General features: G+C 49.9%; 1 protein-coding gene across 2 annotated transcripts in view; it reads right to left on the reverse strand.

The window, feature by feature from the left end:
- The window catches only part of CROCC (ciliary rootlet coiled-coil, rootletin), a 67,131-nt gene that overhangs the window by 9,412 nt on the left and 36,079 nt on the right, over positions 1–21,640 (reverse strand). For both annotated transcript variants that reach the window (XM_081923089.1, XM_081923088.1), the window contains exons 16-29: positions 20,444–20,590; positions 18,469–18,699; positions 16,226–16,419; positions 14,057–14,184; positions 12,427–12,596; positions 10,492–10,671; positions 9,650–9,784; positions 8,750–8,893; positions 8,051–8,289; positions 7,178–7,337; positions 4,119–4,286; positions 2,285–2,669; positions 1,982–2,172; positions 1,708–1,828 (exon numbers count right to left, since the gene is read on the reverse strand). In XM_081923089.1, the coding sequence (XP_081779215.1) occupies positions 1,708–1,828; positions 1,982–2,172; positions 2,285–2,669; positions 4,119–4,286; positions 7,178–7,337; positions 8,051–8,289; positions 8,750–8,893; positions 9,650–9,784; positions 10,492–10,671; positions 12,427–12,596; positions 14,057–14,184; positions 16,226–16,419; positions 18,469–18,699; positions 20,444–20,590 (2,593 nt within the window). The remainder of the gene's footprint in view (positions 1–1,707; positions 1,829–1,981; positions 2,173–2,284; positions 2,670–4,118; positions 4,287–7,177; positions 7,338–8,050; positions 8,290–8,749; positions 8,894–9,649; positions 9,785–10,491; positions 10,672–12,426; positions 12,597–14,056; positions 14,185–16,225; positions 16,420–18,468; positions 18,700–20,443; positions 20,591–21,640) is intronic.

Raw genomic sequence — 21,640 nt, forward strand, 5'->3', positions numbered from 1 at the left:
GCCTGGCCTTTGGCTTGGAGCCAATTTGATTCCCTCCCTCTCTCTCTCTTTTTTTTCCTTTTTTTTCCTTCTCCTCCTGCGATGAGGCTACATTTTAATATTTTAATGTTCCATTATTTTAATGTTGTATTTTATTTTTGTTTTTAAGTTGTAATCATTCATCTTGTTTTTATTATTGCTTGTAAGCCGCTCTGAGCCCGGCCTTGGCTGGGGAGGGCGGGGTATAAATAAAAAATTATTATTATTATTATTATTATTATTAAAAATGGAAACAAGAGGATCTACCGACACTTGAAGAGTGGAGAATGAAACTTATGGATTACGCAGAATTGGACAAAATGACTGGGAAAATTAGATAACAAAAAGAGCACAAATTCATCGAGGACTGGGGAAAGTTTACGGATTATCTGGAAAACAGATGTGATGTACAGACAACGTTAGTCGGTTTCAAAGAGGCTTTGTGATTGCTTAAGATGTATTGTAAAAAAAAAAACAGAAGCGATAAGTTACTATTGACTGGCAATACAAGTCATGAAAAATGCGTAAATGAATAGAAAATATGGATGATTGGTGGAGGAGCTGGTGGAAGTACAAAAAAACTGGAAATTTGAAAAAAAAAATCTCTCAGCATGAAATGGCGCCACCCACCCCAGTCCCTTAAGGCTGATGAGTAGAAAGAGACCTCTCCTTTGCCCCACCCCCCCTCACATGGGCTCCATCCTGCCACATTCTGCTAGGTCCTTAAGCCCAGGCCAAGCAGATTCATGACCCAGCTCCTCTTAGACAGAAACTGCCATTTATTTTAGGGTGGGGCACCCCACACTTCACTTCCCCATGGGAAATGCAGTTTAACAGCTTAGCAGATGTTTTCTTAAACCCTCCCCCCCCCCTTTCGCTCTTCATACAAAACTCAGGAGGGGGTCTTATTCAAGGAAACCTTTGAAAAAACCAGCGCAGAAACAAGGCTGGTGGTGACTAGCGCTGGGTGATATATCAATATATCGTCCAAAAGCGATTTGAAATCCGTATTGTGTTATCGGTTTCATAGCTTCTGACCTGGCAATATATCACGAATCATGGTGTTTGTGTGTGCTGTGCAAAATTCACAATGTGGCGAAAACCATGAAGCCAGCTAATTCATCCTTATTTCAGACATTGCGACATATCAGCATATTGCAATGTTTAGCTGGTGATATGAAGTTGAATACCAACTTCATTCTTATTTCAGACACTACGATATATCAGTATATTGCAACGTTCAGCTCGTGATCTATCGCAATGTTGGAAACCAGATACAGTGGTGCCCCGCAAGACAAACGCCTCGCAAGACGGAAAACCCGCTAGACGAAAGGGTTTTCCGTTTTGGAGGCGGTTCGCAAAACGAATTTCCCTATGGGGTTGCTTCGCAAGATGAAAAAATCTTGCGAGTCCCCGTGGGTTTTTTCCACTTCCCCCCCCCTTTTCCTAAGCCGCTAAACAGCTGATCCGCTGATAAGCCGCTTAACAGCTGATCGCTAGAAGCCGCTAGACCGCTGTAGCGCTAATCCGCTAAGCTGTCAATGGGCTTGCTTCGCAAGATGAAAAAACCGCTAGACGAAGAGAATCGCGGAACGGATTCTTTTCGTCTTGCGAGGCACCACTATATTGTCCAGCCCTAAGGGTGACACAGCAGAGTAGACAAGAGACCTCAGACCCCCTCCAACCCACCTTCATCGCATTCGGCCACCTGCTTCTGCAGCTGTTGCACACGAGTCACAGAGACGTCCCGCTCGGCCTCCATCTCTGCCAGCTGGCCGTTCAAGGTGCCCAGCTGGGAACGGGCTTCATCCTGGACCCCAAGGAGGACAGACGGGAAGGGGGAGAGGAAGGAAGGAAGAATGACAAGGCGACTGGCTGTCAGGATCCGAGCGTGGAGGGGGCCCACGAAGGCTCAGAACCTCATGGGAAAGCAGAGATCCACCCGACCGTGCGCCAGCCATACCCGCTCTCGCTGTGTCTCCCTCAGTTCTTGCAGGAAGTCCCGGAGTGCGGAGCGCACCACCTCTGGGTCGATGTCAGCTACCAGCTGCTCGCTCCGGCTGGGGGAGCCAGCGAGCTCTGGGGAGAGGGGGCGGGAGGCCAAGCTGCCTGCCTGCAGTGTGGGGCTCCCTGGTCCATCTGTGGTGACATCCCCTAGATAGAGAAAGCAAGAAGGAAGTGGCTGCCAGTGTTAAAAAGCCGCCAAGATCTCAGCAAAAGGCCAGTGGACTGTGGCTGTCTCTGCCCCTCAGAGGGCGGCACTTACCCTTTGGGGGGGAGAAGAGCCTCTTGGGGGAGCTGCCACGGGCCCTGAAGGCAGGGCTGGGGGCGCGGCCCCCGTGGCCGATGCCCATGGTGCGCCGGAGGGCCGAGTGGAGGCGGCCCAGCTTGAACTCCACGTCGCGCTTCAGGCCCTCCACGCGGGCGAGCTCCGCTTCCAGGCCGTGGACCCGTCCTTCGGAGGCGCTCAGCCGCAGGCTCAGCTCAGCCCCCTCGGCCTGCGCCTTCTCTAGCTTGACCTCCAGGTTGTGGCCGTTGTCCATCAGCTTCTTCTCGTTGCCGCGCGCCTCCTCCAGGCTCCCCAGAAGGCCTCTCTCCCGCAAGCGGAACTCGCCCTCCAAGTCCACCATCTTTCTCTGCAGGTTGAGGAGCTGGCGAGGAGGGAAGAAGAGGCACAGGGTGGGCAAGCATAGAAACTGCTCCAGACTCTGTGTTCCCCATCAGAGGCCCTTCTCCGTGTGCCTCCTCCAGGTGAGGCCCGGAAGGTGGCAACGCGAGGCGGGGCCTTTTCTGCAGTGGCTCCCCATTCGTGGAGTGCTCTCCCCAGGGAGGCTCTCCCAGCGCCTTCATTGCATATATTCAGGCGTCTGGAGAAACCAGGCCTTTGGCGGATTAATATCCCACAGCCTTTTAAATATGTCTGTGGGAAGGTTGGGTTACTGTTTCGTTGCCTTGGTTTAATTATTTACTGGTGTATTTTATTCCGTGAACTGCCTTGAGATCTTTGGATGAGGGGTGCGGTATATAAATTTAATAAATAAAATAAGTCTGTTGGGGGCGACATACAAGAAGTGGGCAGAGTCAGAGGCAAAGAAGTGCTGCCAACTAAACTGCCCCGGCTTCAGTTTTCACCAGAGGAACCTTAGAGTAAAACTGTCGGTCTTGTGCAGGTCTACTCAGAAGTAAGCTCTGCTGGGCTTACTCCTAAATAAGCGCACAAGCAACTAAGGGGGAGGGGTGCAGGCCATCCCCCCTTAGTCAGTGGTAGGGCTCACAGAATGAGCCAATAATTTTATAAGTTGTGTGTCCTTGTTAATCAATTTGATCCTTTTACATGGTTGGGTCTGTTTTGTGGTCTTCTATGTCATTATTTTTTTACCGATTATAGTTTAGTAATTATTTACTGTAATCATTAAGTGCAAGCTGCTTAATTATTACTTGCTGATATTTAATTTTACTGTTTACTATGCTATTCTAAGTGATCATTGTTTCATACGAGTTGCTTTTTTAAAGTTATGGTTTTATTGTGACTTTTTTTTGTATTGGATCAGATAGTTATTAGGTGTGTGATCTGTGCTATTCTGTTATTTCTTTGGCTCGAAATCCGCCTTGTGTTTGGTAATACAGTGGTACCTCGCAAGACGAATGCCTCGCAAGACGAAAAACGCGCAAGACGAAAGGGTTTTTCGTTTTTTGAGTTGCTTCGCAAGACGATTTTCCCTATGGGCAAACGTCTTGCGAGTTTGCTTCCTTTTTCTTAAAGCTGTTAATACCCAGGGAATCCGCGCTACGCAAGACGAAAGAATCGCAATACGAAACAACTCGCGGAACGAATTAATTTCGTCTTGCGAAGCACCACTGTACAGAAAGGCAGGATACAAATTTAAAAAAAGAAATGGAATGAAGTGTACATGACAGATCAGAAACGGAGCTTTCTGCCAAGGGCACCCTGAAGGCTGGGCTCAGGTCAATCGCACTCTGCCGCGGGAATTCGCCATATATCAAGGTCCCAGGAAGCAGCGCCCACCCCAGAAGAGCTTGAGGGGATTTCCTGTCTGCCCGGGACAATGCCATGAAAGGTTTGCAGGCCAGGCCCTCACCTCCTTCCGGGTCGACTCCCGTGTGGCTTCGCTCTCCACGATCTTCTGCTTGAGGCTGAAAGACTCCCTCCTGCTCTCCTCGTCCCGCTGCTCATCCAGGGCTACCCGGGCCTGGAGCTCAGCCACCTCTTGACTTTTCTTGGTGTTTTCGCTGTCAAGTATCTTGACCTGTGCAAAGGGCGGCAAAGGGAGGGATCCTGGTTCTTGCAAGCTGAGAGAGAGTGAAGGGGGTGGACCCAGAGATGGACGGGCCCTTGTCTTTTCAGAGGGGCAGAAGGAGGTTCGAGAGGGAGGATGTGGCAATGCAGCAGGCTGCTGCAATTCGCGGCTCATTTCAGCCTGTGGAAAACAGGTCCTGCAGGCTCCTGAACAGTTTCCAAAGCCTGCCAAACCTATCGGAACAAGCTTCCGAAACATCTTCCACAGCACTCTTGGAAGCTAGCTGACTCCAACCAGAAAAACAGAGAGAAGGCGGGTGGACGGAGGGAGGGAGGGAGGGAGAGAGATGCAGGGGGGAAAAGGCATCGGCTAAGGCTGGGCAAAATCTGGTTTTCAACATTGTGGTCTATCACCAGCTAAACATAGTGATATACCGATATATCACAATGCCTGAAATAACGATGGAGCTATGTGGAGGCAACCCTGCAAAGGACCCCTGATGTTGGGAAAGATGGAGGGCACAAGGAGAAGGGGACGACAGAGGAAGAGATGGTTGGATAGTGTTCTCGAAGCTACCAGCATGAGTTTGACCAGACTGCGGGAGGCAGTGGAAGACAGGAGTGCCTGGCGTGCTCTGGTCCAGGGGGTCACAAAGAGTCAGACATGACTAAACAACTAAACAAACAACAACATGTAGAGACATTGGCTTCACGGTTTTCCCCACATCGTAATTTTCTGCTCTTGTGAGAGAGCTGAGGCAGCAGTGTCAAAGGGTCTGCAGGAATCGAGAAAAGCATTGACAGTTTTCCCCACATTGCGGTTTTCACATAGGACACACATGCGCATCATGATTTGCAATATATTACAAGGCCAGAAATTAGGAAACTGATACCATGATATGGACTTCAAACTGGTTTCAAACAATATATCGCCCAGTCCTAGCAGTGGCATGAAAACGTGAGAAAGAGAATTGGGGAAGAGAAGAGAGAAAGCGTCAAGGAGGAGGGAGCAAGAAATAGGGGGGTGATGGAGCCCTACAGTGAATGACCAGGAACCCCCACATTCAGGCACTTTGAACATCTAATAAGATGGCAAATTCTTTTATTCTAACTACCCATGTACTATCAAACTTCCAATCCGACCAGAAAACCAAAAAAAAATTGATTCTGCGAGACATGCTCATTATAGACTATGCACTAGGGATCCCATTTAACACCAGAACAGAAACGAAAACCATCAGGTGAGCCCATTGATCAACTTCAAACTTCTGAGCAGCAGGAAGAAGGAGGCAGCCCAAGGATGGCATGCCTCTGATCTAGGGTAAGCCGACATAGCAGGCCAGCACTTCCAAACTGTCAACAGCAGGTCCAGAGTCATTATTTTCGAACTTCCCTGCTTTTCTACTAAGGAGACCATTATTTAAAAAGAACTTTCCATACTTGACAGTCTGGAATGGAAAGGCCAAAATGCACCTATTATGCAGGATTTGTGTCTGGCAACCTTAAATCACAGTCGTGCCTTTAAAACCTATACAGAAAAACTTCAAAATGCTGGAATGCACTATAGACGGGGCTACCCATTCAACCCGACAGTGCCGCTGGAAGGGGTACAACCCAAAGCATCAACCCACAAGGAGGCAAGACAACGCCTGAGCATGCTAAAGCTGTCTATACTGAACAACCTCAAAGCCAGCACCCATGATTCAGACTCATCAACAATGAGATTTGCTCTACGTTGGCAGGAGCTGCAAGATTGCCCCAAAGCATCTCAAAAGTGCTGCTTTCAGTGCACTGAAACCCACCATGTCCTGGGAATTGGAAGAGGGTGTGTATGGGCAATCTATCCAGAAGATATTTGTATTTTGAGGAGATAGTGCTCTAACATGGTTATCATTCCTGCTCCTGTTTGCTTCCTCCTCTCTAAGCTCTTTGATGGGTGAAGAACAGCCTTTAATTTCCTAGTCCCAATGTGTTGGAAGGACATGGGTGGTGCTGTGCTCTAAACCACTGAGTCTAGGGCTTGCCGATCGGAAGGTCAGCAGTTCGAATCCCCGCGACGGGGTGAGCTCCCATTGCTTGGTCCCTGCTCCTGCCAACCTAGCAGTTCGAAAGCATGTCAAAGTGGAAGTAGATAAATAGGTACCGCTCTGGCGGGAAGGGTAAACAGCATTTCCATGCGCTGCTCTGGTTTCGCCAGAAGCAGCTTCATCATGCTGGCCACATGACCTGGAAAAACTGTCTGTGGACAAACGCTTCCTTGGCCAGTAAAGCGAGATGAGCACCACAACCCCAGAGTCGTTTGCGACTGGACTTAACTGTCAGGGGTCCTTTACCTTTACCTTTTTAATCTGTTGGAAGGAAGTGATGTTGCTGGGTACCTTCTTTTGCTGCTGGACATTGTTTGAAGAAAGTGAGTCATTGGAAGAGGTGGCTAATGAATAATCTGTACTTAGCTGGGAGCACATAGGTACTCAGGCAAACCACACCTATAAATCAGATGGTGTTGGGCCGAGTTCTGAGAAGCTCGTGCACAGACTGATCGATCGCAGGGCCGTGCAAACTAAGGCTACCTGGGGGAGTCGCTTCTCCGCTTCTTGAGGGCTTTCAAGTAGCATATCGAAGTGCTTGCTTGGTAATGTATATAATGTTCGCTGTTTAGAATAAAATCTTTAACCTTCTCGCTCACCTGTGTTTGTATTGCCTCTGAATCTCATTTTAAAAGAGCAGCCTTGCATTTGGCAAGACATCAATTGGCCAGAGCAGTAGTCCACAGAATCCCTAGTCTCGCCTTTGCATAACTAACTGTGCACCTGCTGTCTCTTTCCACCCAGTGGAAAGGGAGGCTGAGTCATGGCTCCCACTTCCCTGGCAGCCCCTCCCCTCTCCCGTGCCAGGCCTTACCTGCCGCCGCAGCTCCTGCAGTTCCCGGCGGGCCTCCAGACGCGAACGCTCCACGTCCTGGAGGCTGCTGCGGAGGTCGGCTGCCTCCTTGCCCACAGCTGCCCGGGCCTCCTCCAAGATGGCGACTTTCTGCTCCTTCTCCTCGTTGGCCCGCTTCAAACTGGAGGCAAGCAGAGAGGAGGGGTGTTTGGACGCCAGCGACATGGTCCTTCCGGCCCTCAGGGTGAGAGGCTCAGGAATCAACCACCAAGATGGAGCCAAGCTGCGAAGCTACCACATGTTTCCTCCATCCACTCTGTGGAACTGACTTTGCCATTACAGTGTTGCCCCGCAAGACGAATGCCTCGCAAGACGGAAAACCCGCTAGACGAAAGGGTTTTCCGTTTTCAAGGTGCTTCACAAAACGAATTTCCTATGGGCTTGCTTTGCAAGACGAAAATGCCTTGCGAGTTCCTGCAGAGTTTCCCCCCCCTTTTTCCCAAGCCGCTAAGCCGCTAAACAGCTGATCCGCTAAGCCGCTTAACAGCTGATCCGCTAAGCCGCTTAACAGCTGATCCGCTAAGCCGCTTATCAGCTGATCCGCTAAGCCCGCTAAGCCGCTAATAGCGCTAATCTGCTAAGCCGCTAATGGGCTTGCTTTGCAAGACGAAAAAACCACAAGACGAAAAGACTCGCGGAACGGATTCTTTTCGTCTTGCGAGGCACCACTGTATGCCACTTTTACAGACAAAGAACTGAGGCCGAGAGACACCACGTGGGGTGGAGGAAGAGATTAAATCTGTGGCAGAGGTGGGATTTAGGCAGTCAAACCCTGCCCCCCTCCATTCTCCCCTTCCCTGGAGCAGAAGGCAGCAGGATCCTCTCTCTCCCCACCTGACGCGCTCACTCTCGGCCCTCTTCACAGCAACACGAAGCTCTCCATTGGACCTCTGCAGGGCCTCCTTCTCCTTGGCCTCATCGCTCAGGCTCCTCCGCAGGTCCACGGCCTCCTTGCGCTGAGCCTCCAGGGCCTCGTGGGCCTCCCGCGACTTGCGGTGTGCCTCCAGCAGCTCCCGGCGGGTCTGGTCCCTCGCGTCCTCCACCATCTGCACCTGCATCTTCAGCTCCTCCACCTGGCCAGGAAGAGGATGGAGCAAAGAGCCAGAGTTAGGCTCCTGCCTGGAATTCTGAGGCTGCCTGAAGCGCAAGGGCAGGAGTGCAGGGAGCTGCCTTGTGCAGGGTTAGGCCCTCAGCCTGTCCACCTCTGCAGCAGCAGGTGCTCTCCTGGGTTCAGGCAGGGGCTTGAACCCGGGGCTTTTACGTGCAGTGCAAAGCAGCTGCTCCACTGAAGGGGTAACAGAAGAATGGTAGGATAACCAGCCTCACATAACCAACATGTTTAAGTCTAATTAATGTATGAAGGGGTTAATGCCATAGAGTAAGCTGTCCTGCCAGGCTTAGCAATGTCCATTGCCCTTACCTTAGGAGGAAATAGGTAATTTGGTCTTCCCCAGACTCCTCAGCAGCTCAGGTGGTGGTGTTATTGTCACTGAATCTCAATGAAGGCCTCCCTCCCTCCCATCGGCCCCTCACCTCACGGAGGGCCGACTCTCGCTGCTTCATCAGATCCCTGGCCTGTTCGTGGAGGACCTTCACCTCCCGTTCGTGGCCCATAATGGCTTCCTCAAACTGGGCACGCAGGCCCCGCAGCTCCGAGTTCAAGGCGTTGATGGTGCTCTGCAACAAGACGAAGAAATGGAGCTCTCTGGCCTAGAAGAAGCGTCCCACCCCTCAGCAGCCAGGCACCATTTTGTCTGGATAATGGAGATAGATAAAATTTTCCAGAGGGAGAAAATAATACAGAAAAGGCTGTGGAGGAAGAGGCCGGAACAAAGCCCCACAGAGCCAAGGAGTTTGGCTTCTGCTTTTTGGCTTATCCTTGCATAACGCTCCATATCCTACCAGCCAGGGTGGGCTTGTATACAATGCTATTTTTCTAGAAAAGGAGGTGCCGGAACTCACCATGAACTTGTTCTCTTATAATGGCAATGGCACCCAACTAAGTTCTGGCTTTAAAAAAGAAAAAGCCCTGCTTGTATACAACACAGGCTGAAGCACCAGGCAAAGGGTGCGACCTCCGGAGAAACTCAGATCATGCTTAAAACAACAAAGGAAAAGATGGAGCAGGTTTCTAGCCCTCAGTGTCGAAAGCAAATTGGAAACATCTGCTTCCACGTCCGCTGTCGAAAAGGGAGAGGCAGAATAAAGCTTCCAGCAACACAGGGGGCTTTCGAGCACTGCAGAACTCCTTGCTCCAGAAAAAAGTTGGGGGGGGGGGACGGGACGAGGGGTTCAGAAAAAAACAAAAGTACAATTCAAGCCTGCCCCATTCAGCTAAGCTGAGCCAGGTTGCAGGAGCTGGCCCTTCGTGGTGCAAACATTTGTTCTCCATCAGACAGCCCCCCCCCCGACCCCGACCCTGACACCGCCTACCCGCTCTTGCTCCTGCAGACTCTGAGCGTCTCGCTTGCGCCTCTCCGCCTCCAGGCTGACGCTGGCCAGACTCTGTTGCACCCCTGAAAGCTTCTCCAGGAGAATGGCCTTCTCCGACTCCTTGAGAGACAGCGCCTGGGGGCGAGGGGGCGAGGGAGTCAGCCTCTGGAGCAGCAGGGAGACACACTGGGGAGCCACATCTCCACTCTTGTAGCCCTCCTGCGCACTGAGGGAGGCTCAACGCCACAACTTCCACATTGGCGGAACAGCGAATCGTGGAAAAATGCGACGTCTGATGCCTTGGTGGTTTCTGGAGCTAAGTGGGCTGTTTCTCTTTCCCCACCCCAAATCCTTGGGCTATGGCCAGTGAGGAGAGGCACCAGGCAAGGTTCCCCTGTGGCAAGATTGGGTGTCCCGCTTTGGGGAATTTACAGTGTGTGGGGAGTCTTGCAGAGCTGGCGGTGGACTGGGGCCTTGCACCCAGTGGCATAGCATGGGTTGCCAGGGCCCGGGGCCATGCAGAGCGGGGTGGTGGGGTAAACAGATGGAGCGTGCATGCACATGCCTAAAAGAAGAATTGTTCCATTGCCTGGTGAGGTCGCTTCCTGTTTCGCACGGAGGAGCCATGTGATGGAAGCATACAACTTCAATACAGGAGCACTGGGTGTTGAAATTTTGCACCCCTAAGAATTTTGCACCCGGGGCAACTTCCCCCGTGGGGCCCCCATGCTACACCACTGCTTGCACCTCCTTCCTTCCTTCCTTCCTTCCTTCCTTCCTTCCTTCCTTCCTTCCTTCCTTCCTTCCTTCCTTCCTTCCTTCCCCGTCCCCCAGACTTTCACCTGCTGCTTCTCATTCTCGGCCAGAAGGAGTCCCTCGTCCCGCTCCTGCTGGAGGCTGGTGATCTCCTCGCTCAGCTCCTCCTTCTCCGCCTCATGGCGGGCCAGGATCTCCTCGCGCTCTTGGCTCAGCCGCTGCAGCATCTCCTCGCGCTCTGCTTCCAGCTCCAGGCGCAGCGCCTCCTGCCAAGCCGACAGGGTGAAGAAGCTCAGGAGTGGACCCTCCCATGCCCGTGTGGACAAGCCTCCTCCACAGCCAAGTTTCAATGGCTAAACGCCTCTCCCGGTATGCCCCACGGAGGACCTTAAGGTCCATAAATAGCAGCACCCTAGAGGTCCCGGGCCCTACGGAAGTTAGATTAGCTTCAACCAGAGCCAGGGCCTTTTCAACAGTGGCTCCGGCCTGGTGGAACGCTCTGTCTCATGAGACCAGGGCCCTGCAGGATCTGATTTTTTCTGCAGGGCCTGTAAGACAGAGTTGTCCCACCTGGCCTTTGGCTTAGAATCAATTTCATTCCCTCCCCCTCTTTCTTTTCTCCTTTCTCCTCCTGGGAAGAGGCTGCATTTTAATGTTGTATTTTAATCTTGTTTTTAAAGTTGTATTTTAATCAACTTGTTTTTATTATTGGTTGTTAGCCACCCTGAGCCCGGTCTTGGCTGGGGAGGGGAGGGTATAAATAATTTTTAATATTATTATTATTACTATAAAGAACCACTCCTTGTCAATCAACCGAAAGCTCTCATACCAGGCAAGTGAGTGCTTGGCCCAAGATTGATTCCAGGGAGATATCTGGGTTTTTGAATTTGCGATATATTTCCAGGTTTAAAAATTATGAAACCAGTATCACGATATGGACTTCAAAACAGTTTTGGACAATATATTGACATATTGCCCCACCCTACCCTGCAGTATTATCAATTATTATTATTATTATTTCTAGAATTTATATACCACCCTATACCCAGAGGTCGCAGGGCGGTTAATAAAAACAACATTCCAATAACAAAAAGAGCCACATTTTAAAAGGGTATAGGATGTTGATTTGGTCAGCCAAAGGCCTGGTTTAAAAGAAATGTTTTTGCCTGGTGCCTAAAGGTGTATAATGAAGGCACCAGGCAAACCTCCCCGAGGAGAGCATTCCACAGACAGGGAGCCACTGCAGAGAAGGCCCCGTTCTCGTGTTGCCACCCTCCGGAGACTTTTTGAGGAGGAGGCACACGAAGGAGGGACCAAAAGGTAGGAAATGAAAACCCATAAGGTTAATGAGATTTCATTTTAACAAAAAAATTTAAGAAACCTAAAAATTGAGGGAAGCAGGGAACATGTGACAGGCAAGCATGTTAACATGCTGGGGTGAAAGTCGAGCATAGTTGGTGGGTCACCCGATGAGGCAGGTGGGCAGGAGATTCAGGATATTTATTTATTATTTAATTTTATTTATACCCCGCCCTCCCCGGCCAAGACCGGGCTCAGGACGGCTAACATCAGATATGAAAACAATTGATTAAAATACAACTTAAAAACAAGATTAAAATACTACTTAAAATGCAGCCTCATTTCAGTGGAAGCCCAGATCAAAAACTGTTTGGGGGGAGAAAAGGAAAGAACTGTTCCAGGCAACATGGTGCCCCTGGCTTTTAAAAGCGGTCAGACAGATTCCTGGAGGGGAGGGATTGGGTCACCTGCCAACAACTGAGCAGCTGCACGTGCTTAACAGCTTAGGGACAGCGAGAGCCAGCAAAGAGCAAATGGCCTGCATGTCTAGGATCTGGCCGGCACCTTTGTATCCATTCGTGGGAGCCCCACAAACATCTGGGGCCTTCTGCAATCCAGGCTCCTCTCTGCAGTCCTGTCCCCTGAGGGCAGCATGTTCCCCAAGGACCAGAGTGGTCCTGGACCCAGCCCTCTGCACCTGACTGGGGGGGGGCGGCACGTACTTTCTCCCTCTGGAGACGGTCCACGTCCTCCTCGTGATCCGTCTGCGCACTCCTCAAGGCAGCCTGGGTTTCCTGCTCCGTCTGAATGAGCTTCTGCACCGCCAGGTCCTTGTCTCGCTCCAGTCGGCTTATCTCGGCCTCCATCTCCTTGCGGACGGCAGCCAGCTCCGCTGGGGAAGGACAGACGGACAGAGGTCAAGGATAATAATATTTATTTATTTATTTATTTATTTATTCATTCATACCCCGCCCATCTGGCTGGGTTTCCCCAGCCACTCTGGGCAGCTTCCAACAGAACACTAAAATACAATAACATATTAAACATTAAAAGCTTCCCTGAACAGGGCTGCCTTCAGATGTCTTCTAAAAGTTTGGTAGTTATTTTTCTCTTTGACATCTGGTATTAGGGTGTTCCATAAGGGCGGGTGCCACTACCGAGAAGGCCCTCTGCCTGGTTCCCTGTAACTTGGCTTCTCGTAGCGAGGGAACCGCCAGAAGGCCCTCAGCACTGGACCTCAGTGTCCGGGCAGAACGATGGAGGTGGAGACGCTCCTTCAGGTGTACTGGGCCGAGGCCGTTTAGGGCTTTAAAGGTCAGCACCAACACTTTGAATTGTGCTCGGAAACATACTGGGAGCCAGTGTAGGTCTTTCAAGACCGGTGTTATACGGTCTCAGTGGCCGCTCCCAGTCACCAGTCTAGCTGCCGCATTCTGGATTAGTTTCAGTTTCCGGGTCACCTTCAATGGTAGCCCCACATAGAGCGCATTGCAGTAATCCAAGAGAGATAACTAGAGCACGCACCACACTGGCGAGACAGTCTGTGGGCAGGTAGGGTCTCAGCCTACGTACCAGATGGAGCTGGTAGACAGCTGCCCTGGACACAGAATTGACCTGTGCCTCCATGGACAGCTGTGAGTCCAGAATGACTGCCAGGCTGCGTACCTGGTCCTTCAAGGGCACAGTTACCCCATTCAGGACCAAGGAGCCCTCCACACCTGCCCACCTCCTGTCCCCCAAAAACCTCGGATGGAGTGAGGAGGGGCGATTAGAAGAAGAAGAAGAAGAGTTTGGATTTGCTATCCCGCCTTTCACTCCCCTTCAGGAGTCTCAAAGCGGCTAACATTCTCCATTCCCTTCCTCCCCCACAACAAACACTCTGTGAGGTGAGTGGGGCTGAGAGACTTCAACAAAGTGTGACTGGCCCAAGGTCACCCAGCAGCTGCATGTGGAGGAGCGGAGACGCGGATCCGGTTCACCAGATTACGAGACTACCACTCTTAACCACTACACCACACTGGCTCTCAGAAGAGGGGCTTGATTGGGGGCAAGGACAGCCCAGCAGGCACCACTACATGCAAGGGGGCGTGGCTGGGCTTGAGGGTGGCGGCTTAGCAGCCAGGAGCCCCGCCTCTGTCGGGAGAAAGCCCCACCCCCTCTAAAGAAAGGGAAAGCAAGGAGGGTCCCAGGTGCATTCGAAGGAGGCAGGCGCACAGCTTAAAAGCAAGTACATCTGCCGGTGAAGTCGGGTAATAAAAACCTCCATCTACACTCCCACACCCAGTCACTGAAGGGAAAGAGACAGGGGGGTGGCACAAGAGGACCCAAAGGAAGACCTTCCTCCCAGGATACCTTGCAAGGCTTCCTTGGCATGGAGCAAGCCCTGCCTCTCGGCTTCCAGCTGCTCCTTTCGGGTCTCCAGCTGGGCGAGGTGCTGCTGGATCTCAAAGAGGGTCGTCTCCAAGGCATCTTTTTCAGACCTGGGCAGAAGGGGAACAGTAGGACTGTATTGTCATTCCCCCCATCTTTTGTTGTTTTCGTCTTTGCTCATCAGCCATCTTGCATCTACTCTGCCTGGTAGGCTCCGTATACCGTATTTTTCACTCTATAGGACGCACCGGACCATAGGAGGGGGAGAACAGGGGGGGGAATTTTTTTTTCTTGTTCTGCCCCTCTAAAACAAGGTGTGTTCAAGGTGCATTTAAGAGCAGGTCGGGGAACAGCGCAAAGGCTGCGCGCACCACCACCAGCCTCAAAGATCCCTGAAGCCTTTGGAGCGCAGCTGCCCTCCAAAGGCTTGAGGCTTCGGGGACATCCTTCGTAGCCTCCGCAGGGCAGCGGGGTGTAGGCACAGCCACCCCAAAGCTAGAACAGCCATCCCAAAGCTAGAAGGCACTTTGTGCAGCCATCCCAAAGCTAGAACAGCGAGACGGAGGGCTGCACAGCGCCCCGTCTCGCTGTTTTGGCTTCGGGGACAGCCTTTCAAGCCTCCGCAGGGCAGCGGGGTGAAGGCGGAGGCTTTGCACAGCCATTCCGAAGCTAGAACAGCTTCGGGCTGCAGGCTGCTATCCGCAAGCCTTGGGAGCCCGGCGGGAACTGCCCCAAGCCTGGAGAGCGAGAGGGGTCGGTGCGCACCGACCCCTCTCGCTCTCCAGGCTTCAGCGAAAGCCTGCATTCGCTCCATAGGACGCACACACATTTCCCCTTCATTTTTGGTGGGGAAAAAGTGCATCCAATAGAGCGAAAGATATGGTACCTCCTCTTTTGGGGCTTAGGCCAGAAATTCCAGCAGGTTCGGTGAGGAGACATGTATGTGCACATCAAGGTGGGGATGCAAAGCTTAGAAAAGGAATGCAGCTGAGCAGAAGATGCCTTTCTGCTGCGAGTTAACACTCCCAGGAGGCGTTCTTATTCACTGGGTGCACTGCCCATTTAATCCAGGCATTTTCCTTTGACCAGTGGGCTGAGCTCTCTCTGGGCTGCAGAGTGTCTGAGAATGTGAGAGAGTTGGTTTCATTTTGTTAGAGGCAGAACGCTGCAAGCACGCAGCTTGATTCTGTAGGTTTTCTTTTGTTTCTGTATGCTTCTAAATAAACAGTTGATAGAATAGAAGCACGGGTGTTGAGCTATTGAAGACACCACGTTGACTCAGACAAAGCCATTTTATGCTGCGTGTAAACTCTGCTAACGTCTGACAACTGAGAAGAGAGCACTGTGGGCGCCATAGAAGTGTCGGAGGGCTCGTAAATCAGACTAACTGCAGTGCCGATGCAGCAGACCCCGTGGGTCAAAGGATTTATGACCCACAAACTTCAACAACACGCTGCCCCTCCCTGCCAGCCCCATAACAAAGCCCCAGGCTAGGATGCAGGAGGGCTAGGTTTTAGATCTCCACCCTTCCACGGAGCTCACTGGGCAACCTTGAGCTGGTCGCTGCACTCTCAGCCTCATGGGGCTGTTGCAAAATGGAAATGGGACAGTGAACTGTGTTTGAGCTCCTTGGAGTAATGGAGGGACGCAAATGGGAGAAATAAATCAGAATAAATAATAATAGGTGCTAAAGTTGGGGGCACACACAAACATATGAATTGATTTTAGAATGTACCGTATTTTTCGCTCTATAAGACGCACCAGACCATAAGACGCACCTAGTTTTTGGAGGAGGAAAACAAGAGGAAAAAAATTCTGAATCTCAGAACCCAGAACAACAAGAGGGACCGCTGCGCAATGAAAGCAGCGATCCCTCTTGCTCTTCTGGCTTCTGGGATAGCTGCGCAGCCTGCATTCGCTCCATAAGACGCACACACATTTCCCCTTACTTTTTAGGAGGGAAAAAGTGAGTCTTATAGAGCGAAAAATACGGTATTTCAATTAACTGATTGTGATTTTATGTAAATTGTGTCATTTTTATTGTTGTTAGCCACTCTGAGCCCGGCTTTGGCTGGGGAGGGCGGGATATAAATAAATTATTATTATTATTATTATTATTATTATTATTATTATTATTATTATTATACATACCTGAGGCCAGAGATCTCCTCTGCCAGGCCCCGGTTCTCTCGCTCCGAGGCTGCCAGCTGCACCACCAGGCTGGCTTTTTCCTTCATCAGCGACTCCTTCTCCTTGGCTGCCCGCAGAGATGCTTCGCTGTGGCGTTCTAGCTCCCTTCGCACCTGCCCCAGCTCCTCACCGGTTGCACTCCTGTGGCGGGAAAGCTGAGAGGGAGGGAAATGATGTATAGATGGTATATAACACCAGTACAGATAGCAAAAATGTACAAAACTGGCTCAAATACTTTTTAGAAATGTGAAGAAAAAGAAGGGACCCTTTATCATATGTGGCGGGAGTGTAGAGAGGTTAAAAAATTTTGGGAAATGATATACAATGAATTGAAAAAAATGTTTAAAATGACGTTTGTAAAAAAAAACCCAGAAACATTTTTGTTAGGGATTGTAGGACAAGACCTGCCAAGGAAAACAAAGAATTTATTCATGTATGCTACAACAGCGGCAAGAGTCTTGATAGCACAAGGATGGAAGAATGAGGAAACCCCGACGAAAGAACAGTGGCAAGACAAATTGATGAATTATGCAGAACTGGCCAAATTGACTTACAAGTTGTGAGACAAGGACAACTGTGACTTCAAGGAGGAATGGGAACTTTTTACAAACTATCTAAAAAGGCAACAAAATGAACTCGACTCCTTGGCAGAATTTGAATAAACATACACAAATTTATTGGTTGATAACATGATGGATGTAAGGATATGTACCATTTTATAATATGCAGAGAAAATAAGTGAAGAGAAATCAGGGAGAGGAGCTGAGGGGAGTCCTTGGGGTGGGGAACAATGTATGTGATTATAGGGTTTGATAATTTGTTATGTGGAAATCGATCAATAACAAATATTTAATTTAAAAAAAAGAAAGAGAGGGAGAAAAGGAAGGAGGGAGAGGGGCAGCTTAGACACCACTTAGATGCCCCCTTGGCTGTTATGGTCCCTCTCTGTTCCCCCAGTCCCTCCACCCAGCAGGGCTATAGCAAGAGCCTGGTGTTTACGATGCCAACCTCAGCCCTGTAACAAAAACCATTCAGCCTCTGCCAGCTCAGCAGATCCCAGATTTGGGTGCGAATATCAGAAAACATTAGCTTTGCAAGCTCTGTGTTATGAAGACCTGAGCAACACAGCTTCTGCAAAGGTCTGCTCCTGAGATCTCAGTTGTGAGCTCTCTTGCAGCTGAACATTACATTCTTGTGAGCCGGACGAAGAAGAAGAAGAAGAAGAAGAAGAAGAAGAAGAAGAAGAAGAAGAAGAAGAAGAAGAAGAAGAAGAAGAAGAAGTTTGGATTTGATATCCCGCTTTATCACTACCTGAAGAAGTCACAAAGTGGCTAACATTCTCCTTTCCCTTCCTCCCCCACAACAAACACTCTGTGAGGTGAGTGAGGCTGAGAGACTTCAGAGAAGTGTGACTGGCCCAAGGTCACACAGCAGCTACATGTGGAAGAGCGGGGAATCGAACCCGGTTCACCAGATTACGAGACTACTGCTCTTGACTGTTATAAGAATTTTAAGGTCTCAAATATAGAATAAATATTCACAAATGCACACATATCTAAATATATGAACCACGTGTCTGAAATAGTATGGGAGAGCAATCCTGGAGCCATTTTGACTCTCCCAGTGACCTCAAATATTCCTCTGCAGGAAGGGAGGCAAATGAGGAAAGCCTTCCCATCGTCTTTTTGCTTACAAATCCTATCTTGAGGGCGTCGTTGTGTATGAATAGGGTGAGCCTGTGACCTGGATTCAGGAACTAAAGTATTAACCATCACAGAAGAATGGCCAGGATTCCCATGTAATGCATTCAGCAACCATTATCAGGTATCCTGGCAGACAGGATTTCTGCTGTAGACCGCCTCCTTCTGTGATGTATGTATGATGTTTGTGGGGGTGGTCTTGGGCTACAGGGTGGGCAATTTCAAAAGTCTATATATGGGCTTGCACACCATTGCTCAGGGTTCCTCCTCCCTCCTGCGTGTGGTGAGTGGGGACCCTGTTGCAACAGTTCCTTGAATAAAGATCAGGCTTATTAGCTGCTTTGCTTCTCAATATTCTCTGGCTGGCCTCTGTTATTTCATCCTACCAATAGGCATTCCACTTAAGGATTCTATACAGGCTCTTGGATAAGGGAAAGGGAGCCGTTTTTTTCTCATAACAGGACAAAGGCCCCTGCATCCCTGCCTGCCAGTGCTGCCCCTCACCTGTCCCAGCTGCTCCTGGAGCTGCCCCCTCTCCTTCTGCAGCACAAGCACCTCCTGCTCCAGCGTCGCCCGGCTCTGCTCCACAGCCTGCAGGGAGTGGCCCAATCCGTGGCGCTCTGTGTCCAGGTCCAGCTTCTCCTGCTCCAGCCGCACTAACTCGTCCCGGATCGTGGCTTTCTCCTGCTCCACTTCCTGCTTCTTCCCCAAGAGAGAAGCCTTCTCTTCTTCTAGCTGAGCCCAGAAGGGTGGGGAGGGAGAAAGCAGGAGGCTGGCAGTGAGGGTTACTCAGCACACAGGATGCTGAGCGGGGAGAAAGCTGTTCTGCTTTCTCCCCACCCCCACCCCCAAACCACACATGTATATACACAATAGGGCACCTCTCACAGAAAGTTGTTTTGCCATCGTTGGCATGACTGTATACTTTGGAAAAGCCAAACACACACACACACACACACACACGTTTATAATAGATTTAATTCACACAGAAATGGAAAATGGATGTGTAGTAACGAAGTTTTGAAATGGAAAACAGCTAAATGTGCATTGCTGAAGGGTTGCTAACATTGGGGTTTTTTCCAGTGTTGTTTTCTAAAGGACTCTGAGCTCCTTAATGGGGTAATGAGTAACTGCTGATTGTTTTGGAGAGTGAAACTTTAATCATGTGATAAAGGTATTGAGTTGCAAATTCGCCATCTTGAAAGGGTGGCGGCTGTTAAGTTTTTCTAAACTATGCATGCCAATGACTCTCCAAGAGATGCATTAGCCTAAGGCTGGCATAGGCAAACCGGGCCCTCCAGACGTTTTGAGACTACAATTCCCTGATCACTGGTCCTGTTAGCTAGGGATCATGGGAGTTGTAGTCCCAAAACATCTGGAGGGCCGAGTTTGCCTATGCCTGGCCTAAGGCCAACTGAGGCTGGGATGGGGGAAGAGACACAATTTGGATTTTATTTCTAAGAAGACAATGAACCTGTGCTGGATAGAACAAGTTAATGTACAGTAATGGATTTTTTTGGATGTATCAATAATGCTTATGTTCTGTTTTTAAAAGACTTCGGCAAGCAAAAGTTTGAATAATATTTTTATGCGCCTGGACAATGATTCCTTCCAAAAGGAGTCAGGTCTTGCGCTTCCAGTCACTTCAAACTGTGAAATATTAACACCTGCAACATCTGCTATCCCAAATAATTATGGGCAAAGCGGTGCTGGACCTCATGCCCAAGCCGGAAGGAGGTACACCATATTTTTCACACCATAAGACGCACCTAGTTTTAAGGAAAACAAGAAGAAGAAAAATTCTGCACAGAGCATGTAAGCGGCTCTCGTTTCTCTTGCTTTAAAGTAAGCAAAGCGAGAGCCGTTTATGTGGCTTCTGTCCTGCTCTGCACAGCTCTCACTTTGATTGCTCATCCCTCCTCCTGCCTCACTGTAAAGCGAGGCAACGCTGGAGCAAGAAGAGGAAGAGGAGACACTGGGACAGATGCCTTACTGGCTTTACAGCAAAAGCCAGCAGGGCAAGAGCCGCTAACATGCTCTCTGCGGCTCTTGCTTTGAAGCAAGAAAAGTGAGAACTGCACAGAGCGTGTCTCTTGCTCTGCTTGCTTTACTGCAAGCGACGGACGGGAGCCATGGCTCCGGCTGCAGAGGCATCCCTCAGCTCGCAACTGCAGCGGCAGCCAAGGGATCCCTCTGCCATCCAGTGCATTTGCTCCATAAGATGCACAGACATTGCCCCTTACTTTTTAGGAGGAAAAAAGTGTGTCTTATGGAGCGAAAACTATTGTACTTCCTGTGCAGGAATTGTTTTTCCTGCCTCTGCTCTGTCATGGACAAAGACCTCCGGACATTCTCCCACTCCTTGACAAACCCTACGCTCTGCCACCTCCTTCTGGCACAAATCCTTCAGATGTGGATGTTCTGAGTTTGCAGACAATACAAGACACACTTCCCTCTTTGCAGCCCCGCTCCCTCGTACCTGGATGATTATCCGGTTGAGCTCCATCTTATCCTGTGCCAGCCCCTCGTTGAGGGCACTCATCTTGGAGAGCGAGTCGCGCAAGGAGGACTCCTCCGACTTCAGGCGGCTCAAGCCCAGCTCTAGCTCAGCCCGGCTCGCCTCGGCCTGGGACAGGAAAGGAAAGGAGGTGCAGAAGAGCCTGTGACCCCACAAAGGCCTGGTGGCTCAGCTTCCATATGAACCTCCCCGGACCCTGAGATCATCTTTTGAGACTCTCCTTCGTGTGCCTCCTCCTCAAGAGGTATGGAGGGTGGCAACACGAGAACAGGGCCTTCTCTGCAGTGGCTCCCCGTCTGTGGAATGCTCTCCCCAGGGAAGTTTGCCTGGCGCTTTCATTACACACCTTTAGGTGTTGCTTTTTAACCAGGCCTTTGGTTGATCTGATTGACACCCTATGCACTTTTAAAATGTGGTTCTTTTTTTGGGGGGGGAGGGTGTTATTGGGTTATTGTTCTTATTTTGATTTTATATATTGTGATCTTTTCTGTGAACCGCCCTGAGACCTCCAGGTATAGGGCGGTATATAAATTCAATAAATAATAATATATTTTTTAAACAAAACACCTGCTTGCTGGGACTGGAGCAAAGCAGACTGCCAAGACAAGGCTGCAGGGCTGCCTGTGGCCTGATCCTGCAGGACCCACCTCATGGTCTCAAGCAAGCAGGATGGGGTGCATGCTCAGGATCCCCAAACACAGGCATAAAATGAGGGCAGCCTTAGCCTCATTGCACTTCTTGTTTTGGAGGTACTGAAAGGCACCTGGGTGGGCTGCCATGTTTGTTTGTTTGTTTGTTTGTTTATGTATGTATGTATGTAGTTAGTTAGTTAGTTAGTTAGTTAGTTAGTTAGTTTACAGCCCTTTATACCTGCAGGTCTCAGGGCAGTTACAACATAAAATCAGAATATACAGACACAGAATACATAATAAAAAGAAAAGCAAAAACATCCCCATAACACCCCCCCATGGCCTTCCCCTAACATATTTTACTATTTTTTATTTTGACAAACTAATAATCCTAAATAAATAAGAATAAAAAGTGCACGCACACCCCGAGACCATTCCGTTATAACTATCCAGCCTCCCATAATTTCAATGCCTCTTGCGATGGTTTGACCCCTTTCTGTTTTAACAGTATAAATTCTACAAACACTTT

This window comes from Podarcis melisellensis, assembly GCF_964234715.1.
Source record: "Podarcis melisellensis genome assembly, chromosome: 8".
Lineage (NCBI taxonomy): Eukaryota > Metazoa > Chordata > Lepidosauria > Squamata > Lacertidae > Podarcis > Podarcis melisellensis.